This window comes from Megascapheus bottae, chromosome 31 (assembly GCF_031878675.1).
Source record: "Megascapheus bottae isolate mThoBot1 chromosome 31, mThoBot2.hap1, whole genome shotgun sequence".
NCBI lineage: Eukaryota > Metazoa > Chordata > Mammalia > Rodentia > Geomyidae > Megascapheus > Megascapheus bottae.
The window spans coordinates 8,188,815-8,212,727 of record NC_143539.1 but is presented as its reverse complement, the minus strand read 5'-3'; the positions used below and the strand labels follow the sequence as shown (position 1 = coordinate 8,212,727).

At 51.6% G+C, this 23,913-nt stretch overlaps 1 protein-coding gene across 1 annotated transcript in view; it reads left to right on the top strand.

Annotated features, from left to right (window-relative positions):
- Positions 1-23,913, top strand: part of Wdr62 (WD repeat domain 62) — a 32,398-nt gene extending 8,485 nt beyond the window's left edge. The window contains exons 9-32 of the mRNA XM_090322732.1: positions 869-1,058; positions 1,836-1,976; positions 3,502-3,680; positions 4,073-4,164; positions 5,382-5,507; positions 8,135-8,202; positions 8,287-8,408; positions 9,654-9,729; positions 11,214-11,325; positions 11,418-11,481; positions 12,544-12,678; positions 13,080-13,237; positions 14,941-14,993; positions 16,454-16,675; positions 18,220-18,326; positions 18,523-18,626; positions 18,761-18,859; positions 19,942-20,076; positions 20,672-20,786; positions 20,904-21,042; positions 21,124-21,175; positions 21,313-21,963; positions 23,328-23,485; positions 23,571-23,913. Of these exons, the coding sequence (XP_090178858.1) occupies positions 869-1,058; positions 1,836-1,976; positions 3,502-3,680; positions 4,073-4,164; positions 5,382-5,507; positions 8,135-8,202; positions 8,287-8,408; positions 9,654-9,729; positions 11,214-11,325; positions 11,418-11,481; positions 12,544-12,678; positions 13,080-13,237; positions 14,941-14,993; positions 16,454-16,675; positions 18,220-18,326; positions 18,523-18,626; positions 18,761-18,859; positions 19,942-20,076; positions 20,672-20,786; positions 20,904-21,042; positions 21,124-21,175; positions 21,313-21,963; positions 23,328-23,485; positions 23,571-23,831 (3,559 nt within the window). The 3' untranslated portion in view covers positions 23,832-23,913. The remainder of the gene's footprint in view (positions 1-868; positions 1,059-1,835; positions 1,977-3,501; positions 3,681-4,072; positions 4,165-5,381; positions 5,508-8,134; positions 8,203-8,286; positions 8,409-9,653; positions 9,730-11,213; positions 11,326-11,417; positions 11,482-12,543; positions 12,679-13,079; positions 13,238-14,940; positions 14,994-16,453; positions 16,676-18,219; positions 18,327-18,522; positions 18,627-18,760; positions 18,860-19,941; positions 20,077-20,671; positions 20,787-20,903; positions 21,043-21,123; positions 21,176-21,312; positions 21,964-23,327; positions 23,486-23,570) is intronic.

Here is a 23,913-nt window from a genome sequence, read left to right as displayed (position 1 = left end):
TATAGCAAAGCTGTGGCCTATTGTCCTGTGGAGTAGGCCTTTTTTGTGTGTGTGGGTGAGTCATGGGCCTTGAACTGGGCCTGGGCACTGTCCCTGAGCAATTCAGCTCAAGGCTACCACCCTACCCTTGAGCTAAGCCCCACTTCCCATTTTCTAGAGGTTAATTAAAGATAAGAGTCTCAGATCCTTTTGTGCCTGGGCTGGCTTTGAATCTTGATCCTCAGATCTCAGCCTCCTGAATAGCTAGGATTACAGGTGTGAGCCACTGCGCTGGCTAGTAGGCCTCTTTTTTTGTCTTCATTTTCTGGTGCCAGTCCTGGGGCTTGAATTCAGGGCCTGAGCACTGTCCCTGAGCTTCTTTTTGCTCAAGGCTAGCACTCTACCGCAGAGTCACTTCTGGCCTTTTCCGTTTAGGTGGTACTGAGGAATTGAACCCAGGGCTTCATACATGGTAGACAAATACTCTACCACTAAGCCACATTCCCAGCCTTTCAGCTTTTCTGATGACTAATTGGGGGCTAACACTGAATGGCAGTTCTCAGATCTCAGCTTTCTGAGTAGCTAGGATCACAGGTGAGAGCCACTAGTACCAGACTGTTGTCTTTTATGAAATGTAGGCAGGGGACTGGACCAGAGAGTGCTGGGTACTCAAAGTGCTTTCAGCCAGGTAGGAACTTCCAGTTTGCAATTTCTACTAGAAGCAAAGGAGGAGAGAAGGCAGAGAGAGAAATGGAGTTGAAGTAGGAAAGCAAGGGAGTGGCATATACCCCTAGTGATGCCAGATTGGAAGCAGCTTCTATCTCATCAGAAACAGCTCTTATGGCTCACAGTGATTGATAATGACTGAATTCCCATGTGGCCTTGTCAGTTTCCTCTTCCACAGGAAGGCAGAAGCAGTCTACCCAGATACAGTGGCACTGACCTTTGACCCTGTCCACCAATGGCTGTCCTGTGTATATAAGGACCACAGCATCTACATCTGGGATGTTAAGGACATCAACAAAGTGAGCAAGATGTGGTCAGAGCTCTTTCACAGCTCCTACGTTTGGAATGTGGAGGTGAGTCTCTCTCTCTCTCAGGCCTAGGGCACAGGTGGCACATCGATGATGGGAGAGTATTTCATAGCCTCCTTTCCCCTTATTTAACTAATTTATTTATTTTTCCGGCCCTGGGGCTTGAACTCAGGGCTGAGCACTGTCCTTAAACAGTTCATGAGACTCTTATCTCCAATTAACCACTTAAAAACTGGAAGTGGGACTATGACTCAAGGGGTAAGGGGTAGCCTTGAGCTGAAGAGCTCAAGGACAGTGTCCAGGCCCAGAGTTCAAGTCCCACAGCCTACCCCCCCCAAAAAAAAAATCTCACAAACTTTCCTGCCTCAGCTGGCTTTGAATTGTGATTCTCAGATCTCAGCCTACTGCGTACCTAGGATGACAGACTATTCCTCTTATTTTTTTTTTTTTTTTGCCAGTCCTGGGCTTGGGCTCAGGGCTTGAGCACTGTCCTTGGATTTTCTCAAGGCTAGCACTGTACCACTTGAGCCTCAGCACCACTTCCGGCTTTTTTCTATGTATGTGGTACCGAGGAATCGAACCCGGGTCTTCATGCATGCTAGGCAAGCACTTTAACCACTAGGCCAAACTCCCGGCCCCTATTCCTCTTATTTTTAACATAGGAAGTCTTACACCATGCCTATGAGCCCTCAGCTTTCTTTGTTTCACCAAAATATAGCTGTGTAGCATAGCCATGCCATCACATGGCAGAGGCTGGGGAAGGGGGTGAGGAGAGGGGGGGAGGGAGGGAGTGACCCCTGGCCGTGTTCTCTGGAACTGTAGGTATATCCTGAATTTGAAGATCAGCGGGCTTGTCTGCCATCTGGGTCTTTTCTGACTTGTTCCTCTGACAACACCATCCGCTTCTGGAACATGAGCAGCAGTGGCTCCAGCTCTCAATGGCAGAGGAATATCTTCAGCAACGTGAGTGGCGTCATGGCGACCCTCAGATTTCCTTTAAGCCAGGACATAGAGGCAGACAGGAATCTGCTGCAACCTGGATGTTGGTCTTCCCTGGGAAAGTCCATGAGACACACTCTCTCTCTCTCTCTCTCTCTCTCTCTCTCTCTCTCTCTCTCTCTCTCTCTCTCTCTCTCTCTCTCTCCATATATATGTGTGTGTGTGTGTGTGTGTGTGTGTGTATTTAGCCTTGAGTTTTCTCAAGGCTAGCACTCTACTACTTGAGCCACAGCACCACTTCCGGCTTTTTCTGTGAATGTGGTACTGAGGAATTGAACCCAGGGCTTTGTACATGCTAGGTAAGCACTTTACCACTAGGCCACACTCTGGGCCCTTCCATGAGACTTCTTATCTCCAAGGAACAACCAAAAAGAGAGAAATAGAGTTGTGGCTGAAATGGTAAAGTGCTAACCTTGAGCAAAAAAGCTCAGGGACTGTGCCCAGGCCCAGAGTTCAAGACCCAAAAAGGCAAAATGCTGATGAAATTCCATAAGGCTAATAACAGCATCGGAGCATCTTGTTCGGGACAACAGGAAAGCTTCCTGTGAAGGAGCAGTGGAGCTGCAGTATGGAGGTGTGGAGGAGGAGAAGAGCGAGGAGGGAGAGTCCACAACCAGGGAATGCCCTGAGTGGGGAAAGAGCTTGGCCAGTAGGAAACCTGACTTTCAGATTTTCACTCATCTCCTGCTCAGTGTGGCCAGCACCAAAAACCCTTAGTGCAGGACACATGTAGTGAGTATGCCCCGCCCTCCTTCCCCAAGCTGCTGATGCTATCCTCTCTTCTGCCCCTGTAACAGGCGTGTATGGTTGTCTGTACACAATTAAAACACAATTCAAAAATCCTTGTAAAAGTTTTGAGTTTCTGGGGCCGGGAGTTTGGCCTAGTGGTTAAAGTGCTTGCCTAGCATGCATGAAGACCCGGGTTCGATTCCTCGGTACCACATACATAGAAAAAAGCCGGAAGTGGTGCTGAGGCTCAAGTGGTAGAGCTCTAGCCTTGAGAAAACCCAAGGACAGTGCTCAGGCCCTGAGCTCCAGCCCAGGACTGGCAAAAAAAAAAAAAGTTTTGAGTTTCTGACTCATAAAAGGAGTCTGGAGGAAACCAGGTTCAGGCTATTTTGGCAGCTCTGTAGGCAGCCCTTGAAGGACCAAAGGCCTTCTGTCTCTCTATCCTGTCATTTGAGGGAATGGCTCTCATCCTCATGATCTAATACCGTTGCTGAAGTGCCAGTCATTGCATTAGATGTTCTAGCAGCAAGACGGAAGTAAGGCAGCAGAAGGGTTCTTATTTGGGTTACATCTCCTTGCCCAGAGTTTACTCCCATAACCCCATCATGCTCTCAGGTAATTATTCTGAGTGGTGAAGTTTCCATTTCAAAATTGGGAGTTGTGTCACTGATGAGGAGAGACGTCTGGCTGCTGGGGCAGGGGGGGCCCACAGTGGGGCTCGTGTGCACCTTGTGGCAGTGGCCCTGTCTCCTTCCTGCAGACGCTGCTGAAGGTGGTGTATGTGGAGAACGACACTCAGCACCTGCAGGACACCTCTCACTTCCCAGACCGGGGCAGCGAGAACGGGACGCCTGTGGACGTCAAAGCCGGTGTGCGGGTCATGCAGGTCAGCCCCGACGGCCAGCACTTGGCTTCAGGTGACAGAAGTGGAAATCTGAGGCAAGTGTGCATTTTCTAGCTCTGGGGCTCCTGGAGAGGACAGCTCAGATGAGGGTCCTTAGTTTAGTTTTGGCTTTTTTTTTCTTTTTTGATTGCAGCCCTGGCTCTTGAGCTCAGAGCCTAGGAGCTGTCCCTGAGCTTTTGTGCTTAAGACTAGCGCTCCACCACTTGAGCCATCGCTTTACTTCTGGCTTTTTGGTGGTTCACTGAAGATTAGAGTCTCATGGACTTTCCTTGAACATGATCCTCAGAACTCAGCCTCCTGAGTAGCTAGGATGACAGGCGTGAGCCACCATGCCCAGCTATTCTAGCCTTTTTGAGCTGGGTACCTGGGCGGTGGACGCAGGGGAGGGAGAGTGGGCAGGGTACAGCGGGCAAGGTCTGTTTCCCAGGATCCATGAGCTGCATTTCATGGATGAGCTGATCAAGGTGGAGGCCCACGACGCTGAGGTGCTGTGTCTGGAGTACTCCAAGCCTGAGACAGGTAAGCCTGGGCAACTGGGTGGACTAGAGAATACCATCTAGGGGTCCTGAGCTGGCTGGAACCCCACAAACAAGACACCTGCAGGTGGGGCCTTGCTCAGGAGCTCATGCGGCCCCTCCCCCACAAGGCCATGCTGAGGAGAGAGTGATGTCAGAGGAGACAGAAGCCGAATGAGCTCAGCCTTTCCTGGGGAAGTCTGAGTGTTAAGCAATAATTTGCCCAAATTTGATGCTGTCAGAGTAATTGCAATAATATTATAAATCAACATGTGCCTACTCTTCACCCAGCCTCTGGCCTTTCTGAAAAAGATGCTGGGGACTCACTGTCAGTTGAGTCACACCTCAGAGCACGGCGCTGGTGGCTCACACTTGTAATCATAGCCACTTGGGAGACTGAGATCTGAGGATTGCGGTTCAAAGGCAGCTCACACAGGAAAGTCTAGGAGATTCTCTCTCTGTTTTTCCACCCCAGTCCTGAGTCTTGAACTCTGAGCCTTGGCACTGTCTCTAATCTCCTTTTTATCAAGGCTAGCACTCTACCACTTGAGCTATGGCCCCACTTCTGGCTTTTTCTGTGATTAATTGGAAATGAGTCTCACAGACTTTACTGTCTGGGCTGGTTTTGAACCACGATCCTCAGATCTCAGCCTCTTGAGTAGCTAGGATTGCAGACTTGAGCCACTAGTACCCAGCATCCATGAAACTCTGTCTCCAATTTACCACCAGGAAACCAGAAGTGGAGCTGTGACTCAAGTGGTAGTATGCTAGCCTTGAACATAAAAACCCAGGGACACCATCCAGGTCTTGAGCTGAAGCCTCAGGCTTGGTATGCGCGTACACACACACACACACACACACACACACACACACACACACCCTTAATTGGGTTGCCTCTGTCCCATGATCCTTAATTAAACTTTGCCAATTGTCCCAATATGGTCCCTTAAAGCACCATGTTTTTCTAATGCAAGTTCATAATTGAACTCTCTTGGCTCCCCTCTCCCTCCCCCTCCCCCTGCTTTTTCTGACCATTTCTACACTTTTGATTTGGCTTTGGCTTTGTGCACAGCATAAGCCAGTTATGTTGATGACTTTCCTTTGGCCCAGCTCGGAAGTGAAGGCCTCCTTTTGCAGGAATAGACAGTGCAGTCGTGCTGCCGTTCTGAGACTCCATTCGGAGGCTCCATTCGGAGGCAGGTTGCTTTTCTCCACTCACAGGACTAACCTTGCTGGCCTCAGCTAGTCGGGACCGGTTGATCCATGTGCTGAATGTGGAGAAGAACTACAACCTGGAGCAGACCCTGGACGACCACTCCTCCTCCATCACAGCCATCAAGTTTGCTGGTGAGTGCCTTCTTTCCCACCCCTGTGCCTTTATAGATGGGTCTCTCTGCTTGTAAGAAATTGCACGAAGCCACCCACCATACACCAATAATCTCAGCTACTCAAGGATCACAATTCAAAGCCAGCCCCAGGAGAAAAGTCCATGAAACTCCCTATCTCCACTTAACCAGAAAAAAGCTACCAGTAGAGCTGAGACTCAGTGGTAGAGTGCTAGCCTTGAGCAAGTAAAGTTCAAGGATGGCACTCAGGCCCTGCATTTAAGCCCCAAGAGCAGCATCAAAAGTAACGAAGAGCGGAACATTCCAAATCCCCTGACCCTTAACCGGAAGGTACAGCTAAGCTTGGCATCCAGGCTCAGCTGGATCCAAAGACTGGATGTTTTAGTGTTTTGTTTATGAAAATTAATGGCCATAGATTTTACTTACAAAGTGAACAGGAGCTGGGCACTGGAGGCTCACACTTAGAATCTTGGTACTCAGGGGGCTGGGATCTGAGACTCAAGGTTTCAAACCAGTTCAAACAGATAAATCTGAGACTTTTTGTGGGGGAGTCTGGGGGCTTGAGCTTGGCCTGGGCGCTGTCCCTGAGCTCTTCAGCTCAAGGCTACCACCCTACCCCTAGGCCTGGGCACTATCCCTAAGTTCTTCAGCTCAAGACTACCAACCTACCCTTGAGCCAAGCCCCACTTCCCATTTTCTAGAGATTAATTGGAGATAAGAGTCTCAGGGTCTTTTGTGCCCAGGCTGGCTTTGAACTGTGATCCTCAGATCTCAGCCTCCCGAGTAGCTAGGGTAACAGGTGTGAGCCACGTGCTCAGCAAATCTAGGACTCTAATCTCAAAAAAAAAAAAAAAAAAAGCCACAAGTGGAGCTGTGATTCAAATGGTAGAACATCAGCTGTGAGAGAGGGCCAGGTCCAGAATTCAAGCATCACTACTGGCACATGGACACATCTAATAGTGTGTGTATAGTATAGTATTTATATTTGTGCTGGTACTAGGGCTTGAACTCCCTTATCTCTCTTTTTTGTGTGTGTGTGTGGTTATGGGTCTTGAACTTGGGGCCTGGGCACTGTCTCTGGCCTCTTCTGTTCAAGGCTAGCACTCTTTCACTTTAAGCCACAGCTCCATTTCTAGTTTTTGAGTGATTAATGGGAGATAAGGGTTTCTTGGGGACTTTTCTACCCAGGCTGGCTTTGAACTGTGATCCTCAGATTTTAGCCTCTGAGTAGCTAGGATTAGAGATTACAGATATGAACCACCAGCGTGATTCCTTACCTTTTTAAATTTTTTTTCTCAAGGCTAGTGCACTACCACTTGAGCCATAGCACCACTTTTGGCTTTTTTCTATGTATATGGTACTGAGGAATCAAACCCTGGTCATTGTGCATGCTAAGCAAGCACTCTACCACTAGGATAAACTCCAGCCTTTTTTTTCCCCCCAGTCCTGGGGCTTGAACTTAGGGTCTGAGCACTGTCCCTGGGTTTTCTCAAGACTAGTGCTCTACCATTTGAGCCATAGCACCACTTCTATTTTTTGTATATGTGTTACTGAGGAATCAAACCTAGTCTTCGTGCATGCTAGGCAAGTACTCTACCACTAGGCAAGCTGGAAATGGTGCTGTGGCTCAGGTAGTAGAGTGCTATCCTTGAGAAAGCCCAAGGACTGGCCAGAAAAAAGGGGGGGACTACCTGGGTGCTTGTGACTCATGTCTATAAACCTAGCTACTCAGGAGGCTGAGATCTGAGGATTGTGGTTCAAAGCCAGCTTGGCATGAAAGCCCATGAGACCCTATCTGCAATTAACCATGAGAAAACCGGAAGTGGCGCTGTGGCTCAAGGGTAGGTGGTGGTAGGGTGGTAGCCTTGAGCTGAAGAGCTCAGGGACAAGGCCCAGAGTTTAAGCCCCATGACCAAAAAAAAAAGCTAGTACTCTGTATCATTTGAGTCATAGCTCCATTTTGATTGTTTATCAAAGATAAGAGTTTATCAAAGATAAGAGTCTCTCACATACTTTCTTCCCAGACTGGCTTTGTTTGACATGTAATCCTCAGATCTCAGCCTCTTAAGTAGATAGGATTATAAGTGTGAGCCACCAGCTATCCTGATGGTTCTGGATGGTCCTTGCTTATCCTTGTTAGTCTCACCTCCCTTCTGCTGTTCAAGCCGCTCAATCCTGAGCTCCACATTGAAGATCCTACCCCTTCTGTGTCCCATCCGTGTCCCAGGCCCATGTTTCCTTGTATGGGCTTGTTCTTTTTTTTTTTTTTTTGCCTGTCCTGGGCTTGAGCTCAGGGCCTGAGCACTGTCCTTGGACTTTCTCAAGGCTAGAGCTCTACCACTTGAGCCTCAGCACCACTTCTGGCTTTTATCTATGTATGTGGTACTGAGGAATAGAACCCGGGTCTTCATGCATGCTAGGCAAGCACTTTAACCACTAGGCCAAACTCCCCGCCCCTGTATGGGCTTGTTCTACAGACGTGCCTCTTCCACAACTCCATTTGTGTCCCTCCCACATAGCTCCTGACCCCATTCCCCAGGCCCTCCCATCTTGCCTCCTCCAGAAAGCCTTTCTGATCCTGGTGAAGTTGACAGGTGGCCCTGGCTGACCCACAGCCCTTTCCCACAGGCACGCGGGACATCCAGATGATCAGCTGTGGGGCCGACAAGAGCATCTACTTCCGCAGCGCCCAGCGGGTAAGATGCAGCCTCCTTGAGAGCCGAGCGGGGTCTCGGCTTGCTGGGGTGCTCTCTGAAGGTCTTCCTCCCCTGCCCTGCCAGGCCTCCGATGGACTGCATTTTATCCGTACCCACCACGTAGCAGAGAAAACCACTTTGTACGACATGGACATTGACATCACACAGAAGTACGTGGCCGTGGCCTGCCAGGACCGCAATGTGAGGTGAGGGGCTGCGCCACCTGCTTCATTCACCTGGCCCGGCTGGTTTGCAGACAGGCCTCCTGGAAGGCTGGCCTTCTCCTAGCCCTCTGCTTTCCTCCACTGTGTAGTCCCTGAGAAGCTCGGGTAGAGGGATCCAGGAGGTGCTGGAAAAGGAGGGATTCAGGGGTGCCAAGGACGCAAGGTTCCAGGGCTCCCGGGGGAAGAGGAATCCAGGGGTTGCTTCATAGAAGCTGGGCTTCCCAAGACTTAGCCACCAAGTCATAGAGGACTCCTGGCTCTCCAGGGAGCCTGTGTGGGAGCTCGAAGACTCCACCCGCCATCTGTCCTCAGGGCCTGTCTGGACTCTAGAGTGCTGGGGTCACCATAGTGTGGCAGGCGCAGCCCGAGCCCTCCTTTGTAATGTTCAGTGCAGAAGAGGGGGCAATACCACCTCACCAGGCAGTGACAACACAGTGGGCAGGGAGGGGAAGAGGGGGTTCCAGCGGTTGAGGTGACCCTGGGGTGACTCTGACCCTGCCTGGGATCACTCACTTCGTAGAGGAGGGACCTCAGCACTAAGCTTACTGGGGAGCGAGGGAAGGCGAGCAGTAAATCAGAGGAGGCCTCAATGCATCACCTCTACAACCTCAGCTTCTGTTCAGGAAACGATGAGGAGAAGAGAAGGGGAAAGAAGATGACAGAGCCAGCTAGGCGCTGGCGGCTCACTCCTGTAATGTTAGCTACTCAGGAGGCTGAGCTCTGAGGATCACAGTTCAAAGCCAGCCCTGGAAGGAAAATCCATGAGACTCTTTTTTTGTTGTTGGTCACGGGGCTTGAACTCTGGACCTGGGCACTATCCATGAGCTCGTCACCTCAAGGCTAGCGCTCTACCTCTTGAACCACAGTGCCACTTCCAGTTTTCTGGTGGTTCATTGGAGATGAGTCTCACAGATTTTCCTGCCTGGGCTGGCTTTGAACCTTGATCCTCAGATCTCAGCCCCCTGAGTAGCTAGGGTTATAGGCGTGAGCCACCCACACCCAGCTCTGTAAGACTCTTATCTCCAGTGAACCACCAGAAAACTGGATAGTGGCACTGTGGCTCAAAGTGTTAGAGCATTAGCCTTGAGCAAAAGAGCTCAGGGACAGTGTCCAGGCCCAGAGTTCAAGCTTTGTGTCTGACCAAAAGGGCTGACAGGAGCCAGGGGAGCAGGGCAGGGTGGGGGACCCTCTATATGCCTTCTACACTCTACCCCCCACTTCTCGCAGGGTCTACAACACGGTGAATGGCAAGCAGAAGAAATGCTACAAGGGTTCCCAGGGTGATGAAGGATCCCTGCTGAAGGTGGGTGGGGCCCATATAGACACCCCCATACAGGACCCTCAAGTCCACACCCTTGCCAGCCTGCTCCTGCTCAGACCTGACCTCCGGTTCCATGGCACCAGGTGTGGGGCAAGCACAGAGAAGCCTGGCCGCCTCTCTAACCTCCCCCAGCAGACACAGGAAGAGGCCAGGACTTCTCAGAGCTTCTGGCCCAGGAGAGTTGTTCTGAGTTGAGGCACTAGCTGGACCTTAGGCTGTGTGCCCTTGGGTAGGCCCCATCTTCACTCCTCCCCAGCTTCTGTTCTGGGGGGGTTCTGTGGAGATTAAGTTTGTATATATTTGGCCTGGGCTAGGGTGCTGATTGTAAATTTCTAAGGGCCGGGGGTTTGGCCTAGTGGTAGAATGCTTGTCTAGCATCCATGAAGACCAGGGTTCGATTCCTCAGTACCACATACACAGAAAAAGCTGGAAGTGGTGCTGAGGCTCAAGTGGTAGAGCTCTAGCCTTGAGGAATGCCCAAGGATAGTGCCCAGGCCCTGAGTTCAAGGCCCAGGATTGGCAAAAAGAAAGAATGGGAGGGCCGGGAGTTTGGCCTAGTGGTAGAGTGCTTCCTAGCATGCATGAAGACCCGGGTTCAATTCCTCGGTACCACATAAATAGAAAAAAGCTGGAAATGGTGCTGAGGCTCAAGTGGTAGAGCTCTAGCCTTGAGAAAGCCCAAGGACAGTGCTCAGGCCCTGAGCTCAAGCCCAGGATGGGCAAAAAAAAAAAAAAAAGAAAGAAGAATGGAAGCTGAAATTCATGGGCTGCTAGTAAGTGTGTGTGTGTGTGTGTGTGTGTGTGTGTGTGTGTGTGTGTGTGTGTGTGAGAGAGAGAGAGAGAGAGAGAGGGAGGGAGGCAGAGAGATAAAGGAGCCTGGGACCATTACCATTGCCAAATATCCATCATAAAAGGAGTTGTGCAGGGTGCTGGTGGCTCATGTCTATGATCCAAGGTATTGAGGAGGCTAAGATGTGAGGATTGAGGTTCAAAGCCAGCCTGAGCAGAAAAGTCTTATGAGGCTGATCTCCAATAAACTACTCCCTAAAAGCCAGAATTAGAGCTGTGGCTCAAGTGGTAGAGGGCTAGCATTAAGCAAAAAAGCTATAGAACAGCACCTAGCCCCTGAGTTCAAGTGCAGGACCAGAATAAAAAAGGGAGGCGGTGGGACCAGGAGTTTGGCCTAGTGGTAGAGTATTGGCTAGCATGCACGAAGACCTGGGTTCGATTCCTTGGTACCACATACATAGAAAAAAGCCAGAAGTGGTGCTGAGGCTCAAGTGGTAGAGCTCTAGCCTTGAGAAAGTCCCAGGACAGTGCTCAGGCCCTGAGCTCAAGCCCAGGACTGGCAAAAAAAAAAAAGGGGGAGGTGGGGCTGTTAGTCAGTGGGGCAGGGCTGTTTGGCCCAAGCCTTGGAAGTAGGGTGGCACAGGCAGCCTGAGTGGTATGTGCTTTCTCTTCCTTAGGTCCAGGTGGATCCTTCTGGCACCTTCCTGGCCACAAGCTGCTCTGACAAGAGCATCTCTGTAATAGACTTCTACTCGGGCGAGTGTGTTGCCAAGATGTTTGGCCATTCAGGTAGGTGTGCCTGGCTGCCAGGCCCAGTCACCTCCCTGGTGAGCAGCGTCTCTGACTCAGAGGCAAGACAGGCTTCTCTGCTTTGCTTGCAGAAATCATCACGGGCATGAAGTTCACCTATGACTGTCGTCACTTGATCACCGTGTCTGGAGACAGGTGGGACGGGGTGGGGGTCCTGGCTGGGCTTCTCTGTGGACATTGGTTCAGTGCACTGTACTCCCAGCCTGCTTGTATAGAATGCATTTCCCAGCTCACATTCACTTTGCCCAGGTGGCACCTGAGTTCCATGCTCACCTGATGCTTATTTTCTTATGACCTTGAGCAGAGAAGGTCATTGCCCTTCTTGGAGCTTTACTTCGCCTTACATAATGGAAAAAGAGATCGCACTTTGTGGCAACTAGAATGAGCTTCGTGAGCTTTGAGAAAGATGACTTACATAATTTGCTTTTATTTTGGTGTCAGTCCAGGGCTTGAACTCAGGACCTGGGCACTGTCCCTGAGGTTTTTTTTTTTTTCTCAAGGCTAGCCTTCTACCATTTGGACCTTACCTCCACTTCTAGCTTTTTGGGGAGATACTTTATTGGAGTTAAGAGTCTCGTAGACTGGCTTTGGACCATAATCCATGGATCTCAGCCTCCTGAGTTGTTAGGATTATACGTGTGAGCCGCCAGCACACTCCATGACTCATATAAAATTCTTTTTTTTTTCTTTTTTTGTCGGTTGTGGCGCTTGAAATCTGGGCCTGGACCCTGTCCCTAAGCAATTTTGTTCAAGGCTAACCCTCTACCAATTTGAGCCATAGCTCCACTTCTGGTTTCCTGGTAACATTGGAGTCATTCATTGGTAATTCATGGACTTTCCTATCCTGGCTGGCTTTGAAATAAAGTCCTTAAATCCCAGTCTCCCTAGTAGCTAGGATGCCAAGCAGGAGCCACTGGCGCCTGGCATCATGTAAATTCTGTAGCCTTTGCTGGATGCTTTGCCCTTTCCCTGGATTTCCCATGCTCTTCACTCAAAGCTCCTTCCTCAAGTCTCAAGGCCCCAGAGCAGGCTCTGTGCTGCCTGGCCCATCGTCCAGTAGGTGGACCTAAGCCCCGAGCCCTTGCATTCAGCTCCTTGGAGGGTCTAAAGCGAGGGTCTTGGCCGTGGCAGCCCAGATAGTCCTAGACTTGGACATGGCGGTGACTCGTGCATTTCCTCTCCTCATGGCCTCCGCAGCTGTGTATTCATCTGGCACCTGGGCCCAGAGATCACGTCCTGCATGAAGCAGCACCTGCTAGAGATCGACCACCAGGAGCAGCGCCGGCGGCGGCAGCAGCAGCCAAAGGACCGGCAGTGGGGTGACCACCCAAGGTCCTGCAGCCACCATCCCTCCCCCAGGGTACCTCGTGCACCTCCTGCTGGGCTAGGCTAGCAGAATTTGCCAAGTCCCAGTGACTCACTGTCATGCTATGACCAGCGCCCAGGCCATCTCACTCCACGCGTCTCAATCTCCCATAGTCCCAAAGAGCCAAAGGCTTTTTTCCTCCACCTGAGGGGAACTTGACAGCCCAGGACTCCGCCTCCCTGTCCACCCTGCCCCCCGTCCCATCACTGTGTCCTTGAAGAATGCCTTACTGTTAGCCTTTACCCGTTACCGTATGTAGTAAGTAGTGAGAGGAATGTCCCCCTGGAGCTTGGCACAGGGCCTGGCTCTGGTCTAGTCTCTCACCACACCCTGTTCAACTGTAGTTCCTTTCTGTCGCCCATCTCAGAGCTAGGCAGGAGACCTACACATCCATGCCCAGTGAGATCCACTCCCTCAGCCCTGGAGAGCAAACTGAGGATGAGACGGAGGAGGAATGTGAGCTGGAAGAGCTGTTGAAGACCCCATCCAAGGACAGTTTGGATTTAGGTCTAGAAGAGGGCCCAGGTAAGGGACCCCATGCGGTTTTGAGGTGTCAGCATGGGGAATCATGGCTGGATCTTGCCTACTACCTCCGTTTTCAGCTCATCATATCAGCCAGCTCTTTGGGTGTAACATAACCAGACTCTTCATTGGCTTAAACGGGGTGGAGAATTTTGTTGTTGTTACTGAAAAGAAGATTGGCTTTAGGCTTGGCTGAGTTGGTATGAAAAAAGGAAGCTGTTTGGTTGGGTGCCGTAGCTGAAGCCTGTAATCATTCCTATTTGGGAAGGATAGATCAGGAGATCGCAGTTCAAGGCCATCCTGGGCATAAAAGTTTTTGAACCTCTGTCTCACACAGTGGTTGGTGTAGTAGACTCTTGTTCCAGCTGTGAGGGAAGCCCAGTTATGAGGCATGGTCACCAATGCCTGTCACCTCCAGCATGGTGGGAAGAACAAGTAGGAGGATCACAGTCCAGGCTGGCCTGGCTGTAAAGTAAGATTCCTCTTCAAAAATAACCACCAACACCCCCGGCATGGTGGCTCACGCCTGTAATCCTAGCCACTCAGGAGGCTGAGATCTGAGGACCAAGGTTCAAACCAGCCCTGGCACAATAGGACCTGAGACTCTTATCTCCAGTTAACTCTAGGAAACAGGAAGTGGGGCTTGACTCAAGGGTAGGGTGGTAGCCTTGAGCTGAAGAGCTCAGGGACAGTGCCCAAGCTGAGTTCAAGCCCCCATGACCCCCACACAAAAAATAATAATGATAATAACCAACACACTAGAGATAAAGGAAGCTATCTTTGTCCATCTTTTGGTTCTGCTTTTCTTCCTGTTGGTTTTATTCTTGGCAGATTTTCTCTTTACTGGGGGAAAACATGCCTTGCAGGCTTATGAAGCAAAATGAAAGATTTATAGAGCTCAGGAGAAGTGAAGCTAATTTCTTTTTTTTTTTTTTTCCCCAGTCCTGGGCTTGAGCTCAGGGCCTGAGCGCTGTCCTTGGATTTTCTCAAGGCTAGAGCTCTGCCACTTGAGCCTCAGCACCACTTCTGGCTTTTTTGTATGTATGTGGTACCAAGGAATCGAACCCAGGTCTTTGTGCATGCTAGGCAAGCACTTTAATCACAAGGCCAAACTCCCGGCCCTAGGAAGCTAATTTCTTAAACACACCAAGTTCTGGGTGCAAATCGTGCTCATTGGCCAGGCTTGAGTCCTGTGATCACTCCTAGAACAGAAGCTTCCATCAGCCCCAGCCAAAGCGGGGAAGGGGAGGTATATGGGGGTCGGGGCACTGGAAGGTGAACATAAGAACGGGTGTTTTCCCCAGAAGATAACAGACTCTGTTGCTCAGGCAAAAGAGATCAGTGACCATTGATACAAGAGCTTTATAAATGAATTCCTTTTTGTGTATGTGTGCTGGTCCTGGGACTTGAACTCAGATCCTGGATGCTGTCCCGGAGTTTTTTCACTCAAGCCTAGTGCTCTTGCACTAGCCACTTCTGGTGGTTCATTGGAGATAAGAATCTCATGGAGTATCCTGCCGGGGCTGGTTTTGAAACCTGATCCTCAGATCTCAGCCTCCTGAGTAGCAAGGATGACAGGCGTGAGCCGCTCATGCCTGGCTGAACTCCTTTTGATGTGTGGGTTCCTGTGTCATGTGTCACCTCGGAAAATGCAGCCCATGCACCTCTTGGGTGTTTTGTCCCCTTTCCCCCATATGTCTCCCCAGGTCCTCAGTGCCTGCTGACCAATGGCAAGCTGCCTCTCTGGGCGAAGCGGTTGGTGAGTCTTCCAGGGATCCTACCTCTCCTCTTCTTCCTTTGGGGAGCCCTATCATCCAGGGTCAGCTCAGATAGCCCTTCATCCACAGTCCCTATCCCCCAATGCAAGCACTGTTGTAGACACTGGGATACAGCGGTGAGCCTTCGACAGGCTCACTTGGCAGTGTGCGAGTCAGATGTAGCCACAGTGAATAAATGAGTGAAATCATGTTGAATGGAAGACAGATTATAGATTAGGAAGGAAATTGAGAGTGTCACTGACAATATAAGTTAACCAGAAAAGGACTTACTGACTATATTGCTAGAGCAGAGTTGTAGTAAGTAATGCAGATACTGGGGACAAACTGGTCAGACTATAGGCATTTCCAAGATGGAGCCAATTGATTGGATAGGAGGGGAATAAACGGAGCAAGATGATAAAGACCAGGCATAGGAGCTCACATCTGTGTCCTAGCTGTTCAGAAGGCAGAGATTGGGCCGATGGCCTTTTGAGGCCAGTCCAAGCAAACAAACCTTAGCAAAACACCATCTCAACCAATAAAGCTAGGCCTGGTGGCATGCTCCTGTCATCCCATCCACAAGGGAGAGATAGACAGGAGAAGCATGGTCTAGCCAGATGTCCAAGGTTAAAAACAAAAAGAGATCCTACTAAAAAATTAACAAAAGATGGGCCAGGAGTTTGACCTAGAGGTAGAGTGCTTGTCTAGCATACACGAAGACCTGGGTTTGATTCCTTGGTACCACATACATAGAAAAGCTGGAAGTGGTGCTGTAGCTCAAGTGGTGGAGCTCTAGCCTTGAGAAAATCCAAGGACAGGGCTCAGGCCCTGAGTCCAAGCCCCAGACCTGGCAGAACAAAAGCAAAAAGAATAGAGGAAGAGGAAGGGCTTGAGTTCAAAGTCCACTTAATCCAGTCAATCAATCAACCACTGTTTAGCTGAAAGGAATGATGTTAACTTGGAAGGAACTGCCTAGCAACTGGTGGTTGTCAATCGTTGGGGTGTGAAGAACTGGAGGCTACAGAAGGGGAGGGCTTTGGAGGAATCCAGCCTGCAACTTGCACCCTGACTTAGGGATACCTGCTCTCCAAGAGCAGTGGTACAGCAGCCCTGTTAAGGTTCAGGCCAGGCCTATTAGCCTAGCTACCCAGAAAGCGAAGATCTTAGGATTGTGGTTCAAAGGCAGCATGGGCAAGAATGTCCATAAGGTTCTTATCTTCATTTAATTCCCAAAAAGCTGAAAGAGAAGCTAGGGTTCGAGCGGTGGAGCACTAGTCTGGAGCAGAAAAGCTCAGGAATAACGTCTAGGCCCTGAGTTCAAGCCCCAAAACTCACAAAAAGAGAGAGATGGGGAAGAGAGAGGTTGAGGCTGGAGATGTTTCTGGAGAGACTAGATGAAGTTTGAATAGTGTCCATGGCTGTCACTGGAGTTGCTAACGGCTTGACTGTCCCGTCCCCCTAGCTAGGGGACGACGATGTGACAGATGGCCCTGCCTTCCACACCAAGCGCAGCAGCTACCAGCCACATGGCCGCTGGGCAGAGCGGGCTGACCGGGAGCCCCTGAAGACCATCCTGGATGCCCGGGCCCTGGATTGCTACTTTACGCCTATGAAGCCCGAGCATCTGGAGGACTCGGTGGCAGACACAGTGGGACCGCAGAACCTGGAGGACTTGCTGGGTGAGGTATGTCCCACCCAGGAAGCCTGGCTTGCCCCCTGCTCCCTCCCTCCATTGGCCCACCCAGGACAAGGGACCTCAGCATTCTCACTCTGAAATAGGGCTGTGGGCCATGGTAACTTCCCAGGTCAGACAAGGAATCTGGGAGTGGATCACAAAGGATTCAAGAGCTTGATCCCAGACTTAGAGGGAACTTTTTTTTTTTTTTGCCAGTCCTGGGCTTGAGCTCAGGGCCTGAGCACTGTCCTTGGGCTTTCCCGAGGCTAGAGCTCTACCACTTGAGCCTCAGCACCACTTTGTGCATGCTAGACAGGCACTCTCACTAGGTCATGCTCCCAGCCCACAGAGGGAACATTTTTGTATGGGTGTGTCAGTCCTGCCTTGAACTCAGGACCCGGGTACTGTCCCTGAGCTATTTTTTTTTTTTTCCTGTGGGTCTTGGTGCTTGAGCTCGGCCCTGGGCGCTATCCTTGAACTCTTCAGCTCAAGGCCATTGCCCTACCCTTGAGCCAGGCCTACTACCTGTTTTCTAGAGGTTAATCGGAATAAGAGTCTCAGGTCCTTTTGTGCCTGGCTGGCTTTGAACTTTGATCCTCAGATCTCAACCTCCTGAGTAGCTAGGGTTGCAGGTGTGAGCTACCTCGTCTGGCTATCCATACATAAGATTTACTTGGCCTCAGCAATGCTTTGAAGTAATGTCTGGTCTTTTCTAAAAGCCCAAGAGATCTAACAGCCTTGGGTTTGTGTTATCAGGTAGCAGTCGCTACCTGGAACAGCAGAGAGGCATGTGGGGGAGGGAAGTGGATGTTGAGATTGGGTCCTAGGGCCAAGAACAGTGGGTCTGGGACAGAGTCTCACTCCAGCCTGGTGCTGTGGCTCAAGTGGTAGAGTGTTATTATAAAGTGGTTGTACAGCTGGGTGCCAATGGCTCACACCTGTAATCCTAGCTACTCAGGAAGCTGAGATCTCAGGATGTGGTTCAAAGCCAACCCAGACACAAAAAGTTCATGAGACTCTTTAATTACCACCAGAAAACTGGAAGTGACACTGTGGCTCAAATGGTAGAGCACTAGCCTTGAGATGAAGGGCTCAGGGATGGCACCCAGGCCCAGAGTTCAAGCCCCATGACAGGATAAAATAAATAAATTTTTAAAAAGATAAATGGTTGTACAGAAGGGTTACAATTCCACAGGTCAGGTTATGAGTGTAAAATCAGTATTACCCTTTTATTCATTTTCCCCTTTTCTCTCCCTTCCTTCCCTCCACTCAAGTTATTATTATTTGGTTCGAGACCAGGGCTCGAATTCATTACCTGATGCTTTCTCTCATTACTTGGTACTCTACCATGTCCACAACCCCTCCACACGTTACATCATTCATTTTGCCTCATGATTATGTCCACAGAGACCCCAGTGCGGCAGACCCTAGCCTAGCCCTGTGCCTTCCATCCGCAGCCAGGGCTGTGCAACAGCACTCCCGCTCCCCCCCACTGCTGTCACAGCCAGTGGCCTGTGTGGGCCTTAAGAGTGGCTCTGCTCTTCACCCCCTAGGCAGAGAGTCCCCAGGAGGAAGGCCAGGGGCAGAGAGGGTCATCTGAAGTCAACAAGCGCCTCATCTACTCCCTGGACACAGAGGTGACAGTCACAGGGGCCACCAGGTGAGTGTCCTGGGCTCCTGCGGGAAGAGCTACCTGTGCGCATGTGCAGAGGGCCCCCAGCCTCAGCTGCAGCCTGTTCCCATGGTGTCCAGTGGGGAGAGCCATGCAGGGAGGGAGGATGTGGAGGAACCAGGGATTCTGGGCAGGAGGCTGCTTGTTACTTACCAGAATAACCCCAGCTCCGCTGGCATTGCAGCCAGTACTACGAGAAGGAGGCTGGCACGGGGGCTGGAGAGCCGCAGGCTGAGGCCTTCCGCAAGGCGTCCTCCATCAGCCTGAAGGAGCAGAGCCCACCTGACGGTGAGTGGGGCAGGCACCCTTTCTGCACACGGATGGTGACCCTCACCCAGTCCTTGCAAACCACATCTTTTGACCCTACCCGTTAAGAGCCCTGAGTGGCAGGCTTCTCACCCGGCTCCGCTCTTGTGACTCAGGGGAAACTGACTTAGACTGCACCTTTGCCGCCACTCATTTCTCTGCTCCACGACCTGACCTAGACTTTCTGCTCACCATGACTGTTCCCCACGAGTCAGGTAAGGTAGACACAGACGAGCAGGGTCGTGTGCGAACCCAGCCCAGTATGGTCACGTATGCAAAATTGAATGGAGACCAGAGGCTCACACCTGAATCCCAGCTACTCAGGAGGCTGAGATGTGAAGATCACCATTCAAAGGCAGCCAGGGCAAGAATGTTCATGGGAGTCGTTTTTGTTGCTGGTGGTGGTGGTCATGGGGCTTGAACTCTGGCCTGAGCACTGTCCCTGAACTCTTCAGTATGTTACTGCTTGAGCAACAGAGCCACTTCCATTTCCGGTGGTTCACTGGGGATAAGACTCACAGGCTTTCCTGGCTTTGAATTGTGATCCTCAGATCTCAGCCTCCTGAGTAGTTAGGATTACAGTAAGCCACTAACACCCAGCTCCCAAGAAACTCTTACCTCCAATGAACCACAAAAAAAGCTGGAAGTTGCCGGGTACAGTGGCTCACACCTGTAACCCTAGCTACTCAGAAGGCTGAGATCTGAGGATCATAGTTCAAAGCCAGCCCAAGCAGGAAAGTCCATGAGATTCTTATCCTCAATGAATCCACCAGAAAACCAGAAGTGGCACTGTGGTTCAAGGGATAGAAAGGTAGCCTTGAGCTCAGGGACAACGCCCAGGCCCAGAGTTCAAGACCCAGGAGTGGCAGCATTAAAAAAAGAGACAATGCATAATACCTGACCTGGCACTGGTGATTCACACCTGTTACCTAGATACTCTGGAGGCTGAGATCTGAGGATCGCTGTTTGAAAACAGCCTGGGCAGGAAAGTCCATGGGACTCTTTATCTCTAATTAGCCACCAGAAAACCAGAACAGGAACAGTGCCCAGGCCCTGAGTTCAATCCCTATGATCCACCAAAAGATTAAAAATGTGTGTGTGTGTGTGTGTGTGTGTGTGTACAAGATAACCATGGAGCTGAGGCTCCCATTCGCTCTGAGCCTCAGTTTCCTGACCTGGTAGCAACAAGGCATGTGACAGGTGTATCCAGCTTTTTCCATTGTCAAGTGGCATCCTCCATGACTCACCAAGCTGACAGCTTCTGCCTCCCCGCCCTTCCTCTCCTACCTCTCTCCAGGATGCCTAGGTACAGCAGAAGAACAGCCTGGGACTGAGGGGCCAGGCACAGCCAACAGCTCCGTGCCTCAGACCCCGGAGCAGGAGAAGTTCCTCCGTCACCACTTTGAGACCCTTACCGATGCCCCTGCTGAAGGTAGGGCCTGGCCCTGCACCACAATGCACATGCCCAGGTGGTCTGGGCAGGAGAGAGAGAAGGGGGGAGAGAGAGAGAGAAAGAGAGAGAAGGAAGGAGGGGGGAGGGGGAGAGAGAGATTATATCGCTGGTCCTGTGGCTGACCTCAGGGTCTAGTGTAGAGGGAGGGTGGGGGGAGGGAGAGAGAGTGTTTGCTGGTCCTGGGCTTGAACTCAGGATCTAGGTGCTGTCCCTGAGTGTTCTTTCCACTCAAGGCTGGTGCTCTACCACTTTGAGCCACACCACCATTTCCAGCCTTTTTTGGTAGTTAATGGAAATAAGAGTTTCATGGACTTTCTCTTCCTGGACTGGCTTTGAAACATGATCCTCAGATGTCAGCCTCCCGAGTAGCTGGGATGACAGGCATGAGCCTGTCATCCTTCTCTTAAGGACAGTTTGCTTTTCCTCTCCCTGGTCCCGTCACTCCTGAGATCAAGTGTGTGGTGCCTGCTGTGTGGAGTTCTGGGGACTTACCTGCTGCTGTGGGTCTGGCTATGAAGGCCTTGTTGTCTCGGGGTGGGGGAGACTCTGAGGATTCTACAACGCTGCCCCCCAGAGCTCTTTCAAGGGTCCCTGGAGGACATGAAGGTGTCAGAGGCCGAGGACTTCTTCTTCAACCCCCGGCTGAGCATCTCCACGCAGTTCCTGTCACGCCTCCAGAAGGCATCCAGGTGGACGCTGGTTACCTCACCCCTGCCTCGCTGTCCACCCCTGCTGGGTTGTGTCCCTCAGGCACCCAAGGGCAAACGAAGGCAGTGCCACTGTCTCACCCACCTTCCGCTCCCCAGGCTCACCCATACCTTCTCACCCCTGCTGCCTCTGCACCTGGCGAGATCTCCGGAGGTCAAGCTTCGCCGCCGGGGAAGCCAGCCCCGTGCAGAGCCCCCAAGAGCAGGTACTGGCTACACCTCCCCAGACGGGACCAATGTGAGTATTGGGGTCGCCTCCCCTAGGGCCCAGGGCTGAGAACCAAGAGGTCTCGTCCTCACCTTAGAGCTGTTCTTGCAGGTCCTGTTGGGGGGGAAGGCTGAGGAGCCCCTGGAGCTGCTGCATTCACTGAGTGAGTACCCCAAGTCCCAGATGCATAGCCCCGTGTATCCCAGCTGAGCTGGGTTGGGGGGATGGAGCTTCCCACTGTGGATCCTCCCTGGGCAGAGCCCTGTCTCGCCACTCAGTGACAGGGTAAGAGTGAGCCAGCTGCTTCCTTTATAGCTCTGACACCCTGTGTCCCTTCCTCTTGGACCCTGCCCACAGACAGGAAGCCTTCCACACCTACACCGGAACCAGGCCTGACTGGAGGCGTCTCTGCCCCTTCCACCTGCTCCTCCATGGAATCTACCACCAGCTCCCGAGCCAGGATGTCATGTGACATCTCCCTGGGGGACAGTGAGGATCCCATCACCACTCAGCTGGCCAGCCCACTCCACAGACCCTCCTCTGCTGAAGAACTGGATGTTCTGGGCCAGGAGCTCCCAGCCCTCACCACAGCAGAACCCAATTCTGGCAATGAGAACCAAGAACCTTCCTTGCCCTCCTGGGGCAACCACGAGGCCCGAGCTAGCCTGAGGCTGACCCTGTCAAGTGTCTGTGATGGGCTGAAGCCACCCACCGTGTGTGTCTGGTCCCAGGACTCCATGGACATGAGGCCTGGTGTAGCAGCCACAGCAGCCAGCTCCCTAGCCCCCAGTCCCATGGACAGGAGTGCCCCAAGGCGCCACAGCTCTGCCTTTCTTCCGCTTCCAAGCCCCCCTTCCCTCTCCCCTTCCCTGCACTCCAACAGCCCCCCACTTCCAGAAGTTAGGCCTGAAGTCCCTGGTAGCAATGCCTCCCTTCCGGATCCCAGCCCTGGTAAGCATCACTGGGCAGCCCCCGTCCTAGCTGCTCAGTCCCAAGCTGGACCCTTCTGCCACCCACAGGAACTGGGATTTATTCATTCATTCACTTAAATATTTAATGAGCACTTTTGTTCCAGGCCCTTGGACAATGGACATGGTGGTAAACAATAGGGTAGAGATTTGACATTGTGTGTGTGTGTCCCAGCCCCATTAGGGCTGGGACTTGAACTCAGGGCCTGGGTACTACCCTTTAGCTTTTCCGGGGGGGAGGGGGTCTTGAGGCTTGAACACTGGGCCTGGGCGTTCTCTCTGAGCTCTTCAGCTCAAGGCTACCACCCTATCCCTGGAGCCACTGCACCACTTCCTGTTTTCTAGTGGTTAATTGGAGATAAGAGTCTCAGGTTCTTTAGTGCTGGGTCTGGCTTTGAATTGTGATCCTCAGATCTCAGCCTCCTTAGTAGCTAGGATTACAAGCATGAGCCACTGTGCATAGCTGCCCTTTAGCCTTTTAACCAATGGATAGTGCTCTACCACTTCAGCAACAGCTCCACTTTTGCCATTGTGGTAGTTAATGGGAGATAAGAGTCTCACAAAGACTGGACTGGCTTTGAACCTTAACCTCAGTTCTCAGCTTCCTGAGTAGCTAGAATAACAGGGGTGAACCACCAGTACTTGGCCACATATTATTATTATTATTATTATTATTATTATTATTATTTTGCCAGTCCTGGGCCTTGAACTCAGGGCCTGGGCACTGTCCTTGGGCTTCTCAAGGCCAGAGCTCTACCACTTGAGCCACAGTACCATTTCTGGCTTTTTTCTATACATGTGGTACCTAGGAATTGAACCTGGGTCTTGGTGCATGGTAGGCAAGCACTCTACTACTAAGCTAAACTCCCAGCCCGACACATTAGTTTTGATACATCAGAAACCATCCTTATAGATTTTGTGTGGCATCTGTCCCAATTACCATGCAAATTCTCAGTTGGGCACCAATGGCTCACGCCTGTCCTAGCTATGCAGGAGACGGAGATCTAAGGATTGCAGTTCTGAGTTAGCCAAGGCAGACCAATCTGAGAGACTATTTCCATTTACCAGCAAAATGGGGGTGTGGCTCAAGTAATGATCCAGCTGCCATCCAAAAAAGCCAATTGGAATCCAAGGCATCAAGTTCAAACCTGAGTAGAAAAAACAAAAGTGCTATGTGCTAAGGAGAGAAAAGCAGGAGTCTCAGGCAGTGGGAAAGGATGATGAGAAAATTCTTGGGGAGCAGGAGAGGGAGCCCTGGGGACGGCAGTTATTGAGAGCAGCCCGGCTCTAGCCTCGCAGCAGCTAGGGAGGTCAAATGTGGTGCTCATGGCTTCGTCTCTGCCGCAGGTGCACCCAGTCCTGTCCCAGGGAGCAGTGAACACTGGGGGAAGCTCAGGCTGCCAGAGGCCGTCCTGCCCCCCGCACCCTGCTCTCTACACGACGTGACAAGCGTCTTGCACAGGCTGCAGGCTGCCTTCCAAGAAGCCCTGGACCTTCACCACACAGTAAGTGGGAGACCCCAGGCTGGGAGAAGGGGAGAGGGCTTCCCTGCGCCCGGATGACCCCTGACCAGCTTGCCATCCCTTGCAGTTAGGCTGCAGCAGCCAGCTGGGCACTGAGCAGCGCCAAGCACAGGCCTTGCTGGCCTCCACCTTCCTTTGGATCCACAGCCAGCTGGAAGCCAGTGACTGGCTGGTTGGCGCTGACTTGACTTCTTCTGCCCAGTCTGCGCCAAGCCCAGGTCCTCCGTCACCACCCACACTGTGCCCTTTGGCCAGCTCAGACTTGCAGGCCCTTCTGGAACACTACTCAGAACTGCTAGTTGAGGCTGTGAGGAGGAAGGTGCGGTGAGACCCAGGGCCTTGCCACCGCCGCCAGCTTGCTGCTCTGGTAAAGCAGGTTATTTTAAGCAAATAAAACTGGCAGCTTAGAA